This window comes from Atta cephalotes, assembly GCF_000143395.1.
Source record: "Atta cephalotes unplaced genomic scaffold scaffold00008, whole genome shotgun sequence".
NCBI classification, from domain to species: Eukaryota; Metazoa; Arthropoda; class Insecta; order Hymenoptera; family Formicidae; genus Atta; species Atta cephalotes.
In genome coordinates, this window is record NW_012130072.1 from 6944613 (window position 1) to 6961525 (window position 16913).

The 16913-nt window shown below is 31.7% G+C and overlaps 1 protein-coding gene across 1 annotated transcript; it reads right to left on the reverse strand.

Moving 5' to 3' along the window:
- Positions 1-1324: 1324 nt before the first annotated feature.
- On the reverse strand, positions 1325-16678 carry LOC105627295 (golgin subfamily B member 1-like). Its single transcript, XM_012208582.1, is given in 11 exon segments — positions 1325-1349; positions 2205-2259; positions 2356-2519; positions 3168-11748; positions 12030-12158; positions 13781-13889; positions 14125-14887; positions 15177-15480; positions 15483-15528; positions 15752-16123; positions 16520-16678. Coding segments are annotated over 11 exon segments (10707 nt in total).
- Positions 16679-16913: the final 235 nt, after the last annotated feature.

Genomic DNA, 16913 nt, shown 5'->3' on the forward strand with positions numbered 1-16913 from the left:
TACACACACACACACACACACACACACACACACACACACACACACACACACACACACACATGATATAAATTTAAAAAAATTATATTGAAATTATATATATCTATAATTCTTTAAAAATAAAAAATAAACAATCTTTATCTTGTATTTAATGAATATATAACAGATCTATATTTTATATATATATATATATATAGAGGACAGATATAAGAGAGTATTTTTCTCTTATGTCTAAATTATATTTTCTTTTTCGCTATATATTTATTTTGATATTTCTCAACAGAATGTTCATTACTCTAATTAATATTGCCACTTTTGTTATTTTGTTCAGATTGTAAATTGAAATTTCAGAAAAATAACATAAATATTTATATACACAGATTTCATTTTACAAATACATATTTACTTGATGTTTATCCATATTTTCATTATGAACAATTTAATAAACTATATTTGATTAATTATATATAATTTTGAGGAATACTATAAAACACAAATATTTTATGCTTTACAATTCACATTTTACTTTGTATTGCAATTTGTAATACAATTAAACATTTTCCAGCTACATTTTATTTATTTAATGAAACTTCTTTTCTTTTGTATAAAATTTTATGGAAATAAGAACAATTGAATCATTTAATTATAATTATCACGAATTACTTATGCGTTATCTGTGATTTACTTTGCATGGCTTTCCTTCGTGTGCAAATATAAAATATGATATTATAATTATATCAAGCTGGAAGATAATCATGGATAATTTACAGAATACATAATTATTAAATTAATAAACTAACAAAATAAGACGACAATTTTTTAATAAACATGTTTATATTCAATAACATAATAATTGCATTCCAACATCCTGTAGTATATGTTTCATTGCGTATTCTTTATTGTATAAATAATTTAGTCACTGAATAAAAAAGGCAAAATATCATCTAACATTTCATGATTTCATTTTACACTCCATGCGTATCTGCTGTACAACGTTATAATATGTACATAAGTCTGCTCTTTATATTTTCTCTTCTTTTTTGAAGAAGAGAGAGTAACTTTTTTCCGAGAAAATACTCTAGTTACATTCTGTACATGTATATGTATAATTTCAAAAATATTTTTTTCTGACATTTTTCATCACATCACTCACAATATTTTCACAAAATTATTCTTTACAACTGTGTCAGCATGTGATTTCTGAAAAATACGACAAACTGCTTCAACACATTAGTTAACTGCAGGAGTAAGTCTTGGCAGTTGGCACTTGGCAGGAATGTCTTTAGAAGGCAAAAGCGATGGCCACTTCATTCCCGCTCTTCATTCATCACATGTGCACTACCTTCGGTGTGCTAAAATAATATGTATATAATATAATAATAGAATCCAACCGAAACTTTTGCCGAAACTAAACCAAAATACTCGGGTATATGTCAATTTCAACTGAAACCGAAATCAAAATTAAAAAATAAGAATTTTATAAAGATCATATGTATAGATAGACATGCCCATACATTATATATTTTACTTTTCTTCATATAAATATCATAAATTATTGAAATAATTAAATTTCGGCCGAAATAAAAAATCAAAATTTCGGTGTGTCAATTTTAGCTAAAGAATATAAGTATTATACTCGTTCATAAATACTATAATTTAATTATTGAAACAATAATTACACATATTAAAATTAATATGAAGAGCTATATGATCAGTCGAAACTGACACGTAAGTGTTCATTTTCAGTTTCGGTAAAAATTTTGATTGGACTCTACATAATTTTTACTATTTTCATTACTTTATTATATAACATTTAAGAATCCAAAAAACAAAGATTTTAAAATAATAAAACAATGAAATTGAAAAACCCAACAATCTATAAAAGTAAACATTTAGATTAATAAGTTATATGTATAGTTCTAAAATAATAAAACTACATAAGCATAAAATTTAAATTCTGTAAAATGAGACAATATAATGTTACACGTTTACAAAATTGAAAAATTATTTCACATTCTATGAAATTAAATGAGACATAATGATTCAGTGAACGCGGAGCGAATCAGTGATCGCTTGTTGTTATTCTTTTAAATTATCCAATAGCAGCGAGTGCTCACGGATCTGCTCCGCAATAGTTGAGTCTGCTGAACGCGACCAATATTGGATTATAAAATACAAAATATTGAAAATATTTTTTTATAATTTACCTTTTGCCCCACAACCAATTTAAAAGAACGCTCGATTGGCTTTGAACATCTCGAGCTATAAATATCGATACATACCATTAGTACACAATTTTAAATATTCACTAATATGTTTACTGATTATTCTATTACTAAAAAATCAAATGATACCTACAGAGCGTGTAATTAGCGTTGACGAATCTTGCGGCTGCTTCGGGTGGTAACGTGTTTAAAACGTCTCTGTGCGCTAATAAGGACATTTGTTGTGTATGCCTTAATTCTCGTTCGTCCTTCAATCGTACATCCTTTGTATGACTGACTGAATGTAGCTGTGACAATCTAAAGGAAAACTAGCTTATATCAAGCTGCAAGCAATTTACAATACGCAAAGAGCAGGATATTTAGGATGTTATGCTAAAGGACGAGAATATTTTTGATTCTTCAACATTCGAACTTAGGATTGGACAATCTATGAAGAAATACATCAATTTTTATTAAAATAAAATAAAAAATAAAACTTTTGATTAGGCTATGATATCATAATAATCTTAATTAGAGTTTTGCATTATTCATCATTCGCGCCAATACATATCAGCGACAGGGATGAAGAAAAACTTGATTGGTTTAACGAGAAGCTGCGATTTTCGGTCATAAAAAAATTCTATCTACTTACGCAAGCTTTGTTTAAGTTTTTCTTTAAATACACTACATTTAAAAAATACTCATATTGCACATTTAACATTTATTGCACATTAAACATGGTTCTAGAATTTTCTATCTACGATAGAGTTAAATGTTATTTTTTATTGTATAAATTTTATTGGATAAATAAAATTCAAGGATTAGCGTTAAATGTATAAAACATAAACATTTCCAAACCAAATCAAAAAATAAAAAATCCAAATTATAAGCTGTGTAAGAGTTCATCTAACTAACTAGAAGTAATAAATTTGCAATTTCATTGTTATAAAAATAAGTTTTACTTACTTCAGAGCAAGAGCTTCCTTGTCCTCAATCGGAGTATCAATAGCTTCTTTCGCGATCTCAACTGGTCCCTCGGACTTTGAAGGCGAAGGTTGTTCCACGATAGGTTCTACTATCGTACAAGAAGACAATGATGAATCTTTCATTGGGCTTGCTTCGAGACTGCTTACTCTCCTAAGGTCTTCGTTCACTCGGATCGCATTAGATAATCGCAATTGTAACGTATCGCGCTCCTCGAGCAACTGCATCAATTCGTGAGTCAATTCTTCACATCGGACGTCTCTTTGATGAAGCATATACAGCGCAAGATCTAATTCACTGGAAGTGGTCTCTTTATTATCAACTGATTGAACAGTTTCTGAGCTTTTCGATGATGCAGGTTCGACAGCGTCTATCTTCAAAGCATGCTGTATCAAATCATGTTCCAAAACCTTTTGCATCAACAATTTCTTGAGTCTGTTTACTTCTGTTTCATTAGTTGCCAATGCTTGTCTTAACTCATTCAACTGTTTCTCTTCTTCCGCAGATAATGCCAAGAGTTCGTCTATACGCACCTCCTTTTCATGAATTTGTACCTTTAAGTTATGAAGTTCGATGTCTTTGGTGATGCTTAATTCAGCCAATCTTCTTTCTTTTTCCGCCAGATCGTCGATTGTATGCATCAATTCGATCTCTTTTTGTTGTAACTTATTGTCCTGATTACTCGCAATTGTCCGTAATTGTTCAAATTGTGTTTTCAAATTCTCGATATCGCTATCCTTCAATCGAAGTTCTGCGAATAACTTCTGGTTTTCCTCCGATAATCTTTGCTTTATATTATCAATCTCCGATTCTTTTTTTTGCAATTCCCTCTTCAGAAATTCTTCAGCGTCAATACGAATTTGTTCTTTCTCAGAAGTTAGCTTCTCGATGGCGTTTCTGTTCTCTTCAGACAGTCTCTCGTAATCTTTAAAATGCAGAATCTGCTCTTGTAATTCCGCAACTGTTGATTTTAACATCTGTATTTCTTGCTCTTTGCCATATAATTCTCCCATCAATCTCTGTACGGTTTCACGCAATTCGAAGTCATCTGATTGCGGTTCCATACTAGCCTGGAGACACAACTGCGAATCTTTCTCGGCTATGACGTACTTCAATTCGTTAATCTCTTGTTGCTTCGCATGCAATTCGTTCTGCAACCTAACAATTTCCTCCTGATCATGCACAGATCTTCGATCTCTGGAGAACAAACTGGCTTCCTCCTTAGATACGTGCTCTTGACTTTGCCCGTTAACACGTTGTGTCAAAAGATTCACTTGCTGCTGCTTCTCTGTCAAGCTTTCCGTAATTGATCGCAAGGAAGCTTCTAGTGTAGCTTTCTCATTATACAGACAATTGATTCTATCTTGCATTTGCTGAATAATTGTAGGATATGTATTCTCGCTCAATACATATTTCAAATGTTCCAATTCTTGCTGCTTAACTTCCATTTGCGCTTTCAATTCATTTATAGTGCTTTGCAATTCCGCATCATCGTCGTGACTTATTCTAGGAACCGGAAGACTCTCGATCATTTGAGCATTCTGCTCGTTGCGCAATCTCTCCAGTTCAGCTCGTTTATCATTCAATTCTTGATTCGTAACTTCTAATAAAGAATCCTTATCACTCATCATGGCCTTAATTCCTTCCAAATCGTTCTCCTTGACACATAATTGTGTGCTCATGTAATGCAATTGCTCGGTTTTCTCTCGCAAGTCACGTTTCAAAGCATTAATTTGCTCTTTATTATTTTCTATTTGAGTTTGATACACTTCCGTCTCCTGGTCATATCGCAATAAAATTGATTCTTTCTCCGATTTAAAAATCTGAATTTCTTGTTCCAAACTATGAATACGTGAATTGCATTCTTGTAAATCAATTGTAGTTGCTTCCGTGGCATTTAATCGATTCTGTAAATGTTGGATATCTGCTAAACATCTTTCTACTTCTGCTGCGAGTTTCGTTTTTTCTTCCTCGTATTGTATCAATTCTTGTTGTTTTTCTCGCAATTTTTCATTCATCAAATTCATATCAGTTTGAATAGTTCCTATTATCGAATTTCGTTCCGTTAGATCCTCCTTCAAATATGCAATTTGTTGCTGTTGCGTCTCCAATTTAGTCGTATAATCTCGCAGCTTCAAGATGTATTCATCGACTGTTGATTGCAATGCAGACAACTTCTCTGTTAAATCACGTAATTCCTTATCTTTTTCTTCGATTTCAATCGCGTGTTTCTGGACCAATTCTTGAGTAATCTCACTAACGATAGTATTTACTGTTTCCACACTTCTTTGCTGCATCAATTCGTGATCCTTATCGCTAAATGCTTGCTTCCAGATTCCTACATCTTGCTTCTTCTCGTCCAATTCTTTAGTCAAGTTTTGTATTTCCGATTGTAATGTCGCTTCAGCTTGTTGTCTTTCCACATACTGAACTTGAAGCTCTTGTTTCAGATCAGCAACTTCCTGAACTCTGGCGTTAAGCAGTTCCGTGACTTCCATTAAAGACGCATTGAGGGCCGAAAGTTTTTCTTCTGAACTCATTAAAGCATTGCCTTCCAAAACATTTTTCTCTTCTAAAGCTTTTTGTAGGTTTTCTATCTCCGTTTCTAATCTATCTACCTTCTCCGCAAATTCAATTTTGAGAAGATCGTTGTTCTGCCGCATTGCTGTCACTTGATCGTTCGCGTCTATTAGACTTTGTTCATACTGCTTTCTGAAAACATCATATTCTTCCTTGCTTTTGTTTAAAGCGCTTTGAAACTCAATATTTTGATTGTTCAAAACGTCTAACTTTTTCATAAGTTCACCGATGTTACTGTTTTCTTTTGGTTCCAAACTTGCCATTGCCGCTTTTTGTTCTTCTAAAAAGTGTTGCAGTTGCTCATTTTCCGCTGCAAGTGCTTCTAATTCATCCTTCAAATCGTCTATTTCTTCTTTATATTTCTTTGATATCACTTCCAAGTTATCATTAGAATCTGATCTTTTCTGCGGCTGACTACATGCAATAGGTTTATCGATTTCATAAGATAACAGATCATTCTGACCTTCATGCATTGAAGAAGAAATAGTGTCTCCTATATTAATCGTATTTTCTTGTAATCGCCACTCTAAAGATTGTATTTTATTACCTAGTTCCTTATTTTGAATGCGTAATACCTCAACTTCCATGTCCTGTCTCTCTTTCATTTCCATGTATCTCTCATTAGCTGACATTACTACATCAAGCCGTTTTAATAAAGCTTCTTTCTCAGTAATGATATTTTTCTTTTCTTCCTTTATTTCATTAAGAGCTGTTTCCAAACTGGTAATTTGCGCCTTCAACTCCTCTTCAATTGCCGTATCCAAGTCGAAAAAGCTGTCAGTCTGTTTCTGCGTCTTTAATTGTTGCTGCAAGCCCTCTATTTGCACTTTATATTCTTTCAATTTCTTTACCAATTTACCGTTCTTTACTTGTAGCAATTTACTTTCCTCGGTAATCCTAATGTTCTGTATTTCTAGATCTTTAATTCTATTTTCCAAATCTTCTACTTTTGCACGCAACTGCATTTCAGCGCTCAATGTCATCGTGCTGAGATGTTGACTGCTGATAGCTGATTGAATATTCTCATTCCAACCCCAAGATTCTTCATCAATATTGAGATTCTCAGAACCGTTGTCCCAACCCATACCTATATCCAACTGAATCTCTTGTATTTCCTTTTCAATAGCTTGTGCCGATAGTTCATGTTCTTCTTGATTAATTGATTCTTCGACAACTGTAGGAATTTGTTCTTGTTCCAATTTTTCCATGGAAGTAAGTTCTTTCAAGCTATCTTCGTATATCTTCGATTCCTGGAGGCTCTGTTTTGAATCATCCAAAACTTGCGTGAGATTTGCAATAAGTGCTTGAGTCTGATCCCTCTCTTGCAAAACATTCTCTAATTTAATCTGCAGATTGCCCTGATTCGCAAGTGATTCTTTCAATTCTTCCAAGGATCGCGTTAAATCACTTACTTGCAGTTGTAGCAAGTCTCTCTCTGTGGTGGTTGACAAAATACGCTGTTCCCACTCTTGTATTAAATCATTGTCACTAACGCTCCTCGCTCCTGTTTCCAAATTATTAATCTGAAGTTTATATGACTCGATTTGTTGATCTCGTTCTGCTGTTAGTGTTTCAATAGTCTCTTTCACAGAAGTCAATTTTGTTTTTATTGCAGTGATTTCTGTGTCCTTAAGTGAAATTTCTGTTCGTAAACTGGCTTCTACATCTACATGTTGCTGCAATTGCGAATTCATTTGTTGTTTTACAGTATTTAATTCGTTAATCAATAAATCTATTTGGGTACTTTTATCAATTACAAGCTGCTGTAATCTCTGTGACTCTGTTTCAGTAATATGATATTGTTCCTGTAATGTTTTCAAATCATTTAACTGACGAATGACATTATCCAATTCTGCATTTAATGAATCTATCTGCACGTTCTTTTCAGAAAGAAGATCCTCTCTCTTTTTTAATTCGCTTTGTAAATTTTCAAATTGATTTTGTAACTCTTGGATGTGTAATCTCTCTTCTTCTATATTATTAAATAAAAGTCCTATTTCTTTTATATGCTCAGAACACTGACTTTGTTTCTCGTTTAATAAACTCTGCAGTCGTTCTATTTTCTTTTTATCTGAAGTGTCCACATCCGAAACAGAGGCTATATTAAAAATTTTCGCGGAGTCGAACAATTGTAGAACATCATCATTCTTCTGTTGTTGATTTTCAGTAATAGGAATTTCAACTTCTTCGGAAACTTCAACTTTGCATTCCGCATTTTTATATTTGTACTTCTCCAACTCAGCCTCCAATTCCGATACTCTCCGTTCGCTCACGGCTTTTTCCATTTTCAAAGAATCGATTTCCTGTTGCAATGTATTTGTTTGATCCATAAGTGATTGGTTGAAGCGCTCTTGAGCAGTTTGCATCATCATATCGTTATATCTCTGAGACTCATCATGAAGTAATACGATATTGCCATACGAATTGGCCAACTCGTTGTTCAAATTTTCAATTTCTGCTTGACGCTCTTGTAAACGCGCTTCTAATGCTTGAACCAAATTCTGACATTGCTCGGAATGATCGCAGTGCTGCGCGATCCGTGCATCTTCTTCTCTTAGTTCACTCTGTTCCGGAACCTGTGTCATAGTCGCAATTTCTTTTTGTAATTGCTCGATTAATACACGACGTTCTTCTGATTTCTTCTCAGCATTTTCTAATTTCTCATCGATTTGTGTTTGTTTGGAAAACAAGAGGCCATTTTCTGCTTTCAGATTCTTTATTGTAGCAAGTTGTTGTACATATTCGTTTTCCATTACTTGCATGCGTACACTTAATTCTCGCGCTTGCTCTTTCACCTCATCCAAAACTACCTGCTTCTGTTCATCCTCTTTACTCGCAGTTTGCTTGTAGATTTCATATTCTTTGATAATGTCCTCCTTCGCCGTTTTCTCCGTCATCACTTCGAGAGAAATGCGTTCTATTTCTGTGCGTTGTTTCTCAATTTCCTCATCCATCTCCGCAACGTGTTCCATTAACATGGCAATTTTTTCTTTCAAACTAGTCGATTCTTTTTCAAATTTCTCTGAATTTGCAAGAATCTCCGCAGTATCATTCTTCGCTTGCAGTAATTTTTCCTCCAAATCATGGATCTTGTTATCCTTTTCCCGCATGGAAATCTCTACTTCTTGTATTTGCTTGTTTTTAACTTCTTTCTCATCTTTCTCTGTCGTCCATTTCTCTTCCAATTCAGCAACACGTGCTTCAAGTTCTTGACATGCTATCTTCTTTTTATTAAATGTAGCAACAATCTTCTTCATTTTTTCGGACTGCGCCTGTAGTTTATTCTCCGATTCTGAAAGTTTTTGTTCCAGATCTGCGACCTTATTTTCTAAAACGGTTTTCATCTCTTCTGTAAAATTTTTACCAAGCAACTCTTTCTGTTCTAATTCGGATTTCATAACTTCGTTTTCCTGTGTTTTCTCAACTAATTCCTCGAGAACGTCTTCTAATCTACGATTAACCATCGCTATATCCTCCATGTGCTTAGCTTTCAGCCGTTCCATTTGCTTGTACTCGATCGTCAACTCTGATTGCACTTTCTCAGCGTATGTAGTTTGATTGTCCAAAATTGCTTGCAGTTCCCAAATTCGTTTTTCAGCTTCAGTCTTATCGTTCTTAACTTCTTCTATTTGTGTGTCCAAATTCTTCTTAGCCACAAGTAAATTATCAATTTCCTGTTCTTTTTTAATTAATTCATTTTCGATGTTTTCATCACGTTTTGACATATCCTCAATTTTTTGCGACAACTCACTATTTTCCTTTAATGTTTCTTCATATTTACTTTGTAATTCAATATAATGTGTTTCTTTATTTCGCAAATTCTCCAATATTTCCTCAAATTCTGTTATAGACTTGGATTGCTCTAACACTTCAGTAATTTTGCTAATATTATTTTGTAGAGCATAAACTTCCTTTTCTTTGTCCTTTATTATATTATTAAGTCTCGCAACCTCTCCTAATGATGATAATAAAGCAGCCTCATTTTCTTTAAGCTTGATTGAATGGTTATTCAACTCATCTTGTAAACTGTCTATAGTAATCATTCCATTTTGTAATTGTGCATATTTAGTATGCAGCTCTTGATCTTTCTTTTCAATCTCAGCCTTCAAATCCGCAATTTCATGTTCTTTCGCCATTACATTCGCCACTTCATCTCCTAATCTCGTTTCGAGGGAGCTCATGATATTTTGAAGATGGTTTTGTAAAGCACCAGTCGCCACATCTTTTTGTTTTATTACTTCTAGCAATTCTTTATTACCATTCTCCAATATCTTAAAAGCTTCTTCTATCGATGTTTTTCCTTGCTCTAGCGCTTGCATTTTTTCTTGCATGTCATCATATTTGAATTTCCATTCTTCTGCTGTAACAAACATATCCTTCAATTCACGTTCTACACTTTCCAATTTTGCACTTGATACTTCATACTTCAGTAATTGTTCGGCTTTCTTTTGCAATTCTGTCTCCATGCTTTCCAATTTCATGTTCATTTCCTCTATCTGATTTTTATATTCTACAATTAATATTTTACTATTTTCCAATTCTTTTTCTAAGGACGCTACAATTACAGTTTGCGATTCCTGATAAACAACTTCTTCTGCCTTTCGCATCTCTGAAATTTCATCGGACGATTTCTGTAAAAGAATAATTTGCTCTTGCAATTCCTGCCTCTCATGGGCAACATTCTCCTTCTCCTGATTCAATTTCTCCAGTTTATCAATAAGCTGCAATCTTTCTCTAGAAAAATCATCGCAGGTCGTATGTTTCAGCTTTAAATCCAGCTCTTCTTTTTCTCTGGTAATTTTAATTAGGTGTTCTGTTTGATTGTTGATATGCTCTTCGAGCTGTGCGATCGTCATTATCATCTGAGCATTTTCTTTCTCCAATGTCGCGAGCTTGGACTTTGCATCATCAGTTTCGCATGATGTTACATTAACCGAGTGTTCAATTGAAGTTTTCCGCAATTGCGTCAGCTCTTTTTCAAGAATTTGTTGCCTCTCTATTAAGGCATTAATTTGATCAGCAGATTCTATCACTTGAATTGACATTTGAGAAGTATGAGATGACTCCATTTGAAGACGTTCTTCCAATTTCGTACGATTTATAACTAATTCAGTATTTTCCGCTGTCAACATTTCTGTACGATCTTGTAGCCTGTTATTTTCTTCTGTGAGATCCTCTATCTGTGGCTTAAGTTGAGAAATCTCTCCCAACAAATTATCATTTTCTTGGGTAAGTGTCTTAATCTGCAATCGCAAATTACTATCATCTCTAGATGTTTCTAAATTATGATCAATCTTAGAGATATCCAATTCAGCATTGCTTTCTATTTGACGCAGTCGTTCTTCCAGTTTTGTTAATTTGATAACAAGTTCGTTATTCTCTTGAGTAAGTAGTTCAATTTTTGTTGGGCTATCATTATGTTCCGGGATACGCTCAAAAGATTCCGTAGAACCTGTGTCGGACGATCCCTTCTCTTCAATTCTACTTAACTTTATGGTCAATTCGCTGTTCTCCTGCGTCAATTGTTCAATCTTCTTTATCAACTCGTTACGATCCGTATCATTTATGGTTTCGAAAGATTCCGTCGAACCAGCATGTGAATCATCCTTCTCTTCCAACTTCGATAATTTAAGCGTTAATTCATTATTCTTTTGTTCCAAATCCTCAATTTTTTTCAATAGATCATTTCTATCATTCATTTGAATAGCTTCGAAAGATTCCGTCGAACCAGTATCCGAAGTACCTTTTTCCTCCATTTTGTTTAATTTGTTGTATAATTCTGAATTTTCCTGCGTCAAAGCATCAAGCTTTTTTAGGAGTTCATGATGTTCGATTTCAAATTTATTCTCACTCTGTTCTTTGTGTGCTGTTTCTAGTTGTTCTTCTAGCTCAACGATCTTCATCTCTGCAGTCACTCTAAGATTCTCGGATTCCGCATTCTCTGCTTCTAAAGCTAAAACTTCCTGCTTCACCGTGTGAAGTTCTGAAAGAAGATATTCAAGTTTTACGAAATCATTCCATATAAAAATATAAATATGCTGATACTTAATATTCAATAATATAATATATGTAAAATTGGAAGTATAGTTATTAACACTGTTACACACACAGTAATTAATAATCCATCAAAAAAAAGCAGAATAGCTCGTTTAATTTACAATTCTATTAGAATATATAACATAATTTCATATTTAAAAAATAATTTAATCCATCGAGACATAAATACATCTTATTCTGCATAGATTATTCAATATGGCAAATTACCTTGCGTTAGATCTAACTTTTGGTTCTCTAAGATGGCGATTGCATCAATATGCATCTGTATTTCTTTTGTCTGAGATGAAACCTTACTTTCCAGGTCAGCAACACGTTCTTGCCAATCTCCTGCTGAGGCTGTGCAGATCGTATAATTTGCCGATAACGTACGTGCAATTTCATTCATAGTAAGCTTTGAGCAAGCAGTAATTAAATGCTAAGCTTGAGTTACAAAAAATTTTTTGACAAAATTCCTTTTTATGCAATTGATAATTATAGAATAATAGTTAAGTACTCTAAAAAATTTTAAAAAGTGATTTCTCAAATACTAAAAAACTCAACACTCAAAAAAAAAACGGAAAAACTTCATATAATTATGTCCGAAATAGTCTAGCTTTAAGATACAGGGGTTAAAGATTAAGGGTATTAAAGTTGAAAGAAAAATTTTATTTTTTTCAAAAATTTCAAAAACTACTCGGATCATTTTTTTTTGACGAAATTTTATTTAAAATCTAAGTTATTTCTTTTTATTTGCGGAAAAAATAAAATTTTTCCTTCAACTTGAATATGTATTGTACCTTCATCTCTTAAAACGTTTTAAAGTACTTAACTATCATTCTGTATATTCTTTGTCCCAAAATACCACAAACTATCAGCAGATTCTATTTTTAAATAATACATTATGAAATTAATCAATATTAATCAATAATTAATCAATATTAGCCATATTTAACATATATTAAATTTTTAATATGCTTATATTACCATTTTATTCAATATTTGAGATTGAGATATGTATATGACCATATTAAATGATTACATACATTTTATTATAAGATAATATCTCCTTACATTTTTAATTAAAAACACAAATCTGCTGATAGTATACATTATTTTTTAATATATTTAGAATAGAATATTCTTCTCTTTCTATAGTTATTTGAAGCAATAAACATTATAAAAAGCCAAGAATTATATATTTCATTCAATTCATTCTGTTTTACATATATATTTACTAATAACATCACACATATACCAACCATATATACTAATCAAAAATTATGTAATCAAAGTATAATATTAATACTTTCAATCGCACATTATTCATTTTAATCGCATATAATAATAGCATTAGTAAATAAGAATGCCGCAAAAATTTCAAAATATTGTTATTGTAATTAATCATATATCATCGTTCATGCAATTATTCATCTATTTATAAATATAAAATGAGAAAACGTGGGATATAAAAGTACTAAGAATAAATATACTTCTATGAATAAATGCGCAGCAAACTTTGACAAGTAAAGTAGGTACCATGTTATGCTTAATAAAAAAAATATTTTAAATATCATTGATTAGTATTTTTCGTAAATGTTTCGATATAATTGAAGCATACAAGACACACAAATAAAAAGATTCCATCACCAGAAAATATTGAGAAGTTGTTTTTCATTTTCTTTTCAGTAATCAAAACTCGCGCAATTAATATTTTATTGACTGTACTTTACATTTGCAAAATTGATATCAATTATTATTACAGATATTATCTTTCTTATATAGATTCTTTGTTTTATTGTAAAAAATATATATACATATAATTATAACAATTAGGACGAATACTTTTCATTCATAGAGAAAACAGGGCAAGAAAACAAGCTATCGCGATAAAAAATATGAACACAGATTGCATTATAAATCCGGTAATATAACTAGGACAACGGAAACGTCGGTGATAAAACGTTTGTCCTGGTTCCTACCTTTAAGCTCGTCAAAGTCTACCAGACTCAGCTGAAGGTTACCTTTCTCCTCCTCCAATAATGCCACTTGATTGCCCAATCTAACGAGTTCTGCATTCGTATCGGATATCTAATAGAATACACATATTACTATTTTCATATACAGAAATTCGCAAATGTATTGTCCCAATTGATTAATATTTGATGCCCTCTAATATTAATTGTATTTCCAATAGTCAGTAAAGCTATTTTATGGAAAATAAAACAATAAAAATTTATATATATTTTTCTTTAATTATAATTTTTTTCTTTAATTATAATTTTTAACATTAGAGTCTAAAAATAATAATTTAATAAATTCTTACCATTTTGAAATTTTCCAACTGCTTCTGTAAATTTTTCACTTTGCTTCTATGTTGAGCTTTTAATTTAATCATACTTTTATTTAAATCTTCCAATTCTTTTGTCAATTTTATTATCATATCTTCTTTAGGTACCGCTTGTTCAGTTGACAATCTCATTGCGATATCATTCTTCTCCGCTTCAAGTTCATGCACTTGTTTTTCAAAATCAGTAATTTTATTAGAATATTCCTCATTTTTGAATGACAATTCAGCTACTTGCTTCTGTAACTCAGTCTTCGATTCTTCTTCTAACAATTTATTTGATTGTTTAAGTTCTTCTATCAAATTTTCAAGTTCTGCTATTCTGTTGTCTTTCTCGACAATTGCATCATTACTATATACTAATTTACTAGTAATAATTTTATCCTGCAATCCAGCAATATTTTTCTGTAATTCGTATTTCTCATCCAGAAGTTGCCGATTATTCTGCTCCAATTTCTCTATCCTGAATTGTAAATCCTCAACTGTCGGAGTTGTCACTATACCAGCACCAGATTCTAATTGAAATATCCTTTCTTTGGCTTCCGCCAATTTTATTTCGTATTCCCCTAATTGTTGAAGAAGATTGTCATTCTTTAATTTCAATGATGATTCGACAAGAACAAAATTTTCCTGCATTGATTTCATCGCGTCTTTTGTTTCCGCTAAAGTATCCATAGTGGAACGCGAAAAATCCGCACTTGCTAATTCAGCTATTTTTTGTTCTTTGAGTTGCTCTTCAAACCTAAAAAGTATAAAAAATAAATAATTAAGAAAATTTGAAATCTTAAAACATTATTTTATATAAGAAACAAATATCATGCAATATTATATGTAATAATATCAATAATTAATTACATGTAATAATATCAATAATTACGTTTACTAATAAACAAGCGCGTTTTAGTGAATAAAGAAGTTTCACACTTCATAGATATTATTTGCGCGACGTCTTTTGCGCTTGACTTGTATTGCCCGTATCCTTTCAAATTTTTTTAAAAATACATAATATATATTATTAAAAAATATATTACCTATTAACTATATGTTCCAATTCTGATATCCTGTTATCTCTTTCCTCTAGTTGTTCCAATAGACTGACATTCTTATTTTTCAGAGATGTTTCGATCAAGATAAAATTTTCTTGCATCGTTCGCATTTCGTCTTTCGTATCTTCGAGAGTGTCCAACGTAGTCTTACCCTTTTTGGAAAGATCTGCAGACATAAGAGTAATCGCTTTCGTTTTGGAATCAATAACGGAGTCCTTCTCTTTTAAATTTTCTTGAAGATCCAAAATAGTAGCTTCTAACTCGATGATTTTGTTATTTAGTTCCATAATTTTTTTTCCTTTTCTTGAATATTTTGTATTTGAACTGGCGCCATCACCTTAAATTTAAAAAAGCAAAACATAAATTTTATCAAACTAAAAAAAATAAACTAATAAATTTTAGCATACTGTTGTAAATTTTTTATGAACTTAACCATATGTAATAAATTTTTATTTTTTTCATTACATCTATTAAGAATATATATATATATCTATAAAGAATATTATAAAAATTATTTAAATAAGAAAATTATATATTAAGAGAGCAAATATAGAACTCACATTCGAAGTGACGACAAGAGGCCTAATTGGTGTGATACTTAGTTGATCCTTATGTTCTGCTGCTGCTAAATCTGTTTCATCCAATTGTTGTCTAATAGCTTCCATTTTCTCTTCCACTGCTCGTTTTGTTTCTGTCAATTCTTTGCTACGTTGCTCGAATACTTTTCTATTTTCCGCTAATTTTCGTTGAAGTAAAGAAGACTTTGCCTTTGGGGTTTTTGCTTGACTAATGTCATCAATTGTATCATCTGTTACATCCATTGCTGTAGATTCAGTCTTATGCGTAGTATCTTTGGATGATGAAGCTCCTTCTTTACTACGACGTGATAACTTGGCTCTAGACTTAATCTTTGATAATCTTCTTGCGTACTCCTAGATACATGAACAAAAAATAAATGTACATATAATACAGAACATTTTTCAATAATAATAAAGCAATAACAAAAATTTTAACGTTATTTCTTTCTTTCCTACAATTACTAAACAAAATTCTATTATTTATTTTATTATTTATAATCTAAAATATTTGATTTTAAGATATTTATAAATTAAATTATATAATTTAACAATTAATCTATAAATAAAATCATTTACTTACATTCTTAAAATGTTTTCTCAATTTTTATTCAGTAATAATTCAAAGACAATTATTTAATGTATAAATATTAAATAAGAAATATTTTTACTTGATATTCACATGACATGCAAATTTATATGTCAAAGAATAAAGTTTCTGAAATATTTAAGTACTTTAATAATTTATATTACCTGAACCTCCTCCTCCTTTCTCTTTAAACTTTGTTGATTCCTCATCATGATTTCCTTGAGAGATTCTAATTGATTTTTATTCTGCTCGCATGTCTCCGTGTGTACCACAGGAGGGCCGCCTTCCATCGCGCCTGATGATTCCTCAGACGCATTCCACATTATGCACTGTACAAATAAAAGCAACACAAACCACTGCATTATCTGTTTTCCAACCTACTGGGAATATATTCTGACAAGGGACAACTGAAAGTTAATGGCAGTGAAAGTTTTATCTAATATGGCAAAATAGAGTATCACCCAGTGCTCCCATTTTCCAGATCTAATTGGATAGGATCTAGACTGGGGCAAACTAATTGCATTAAGTCTCGACGCAGATCAGACTTTTCACATTCCA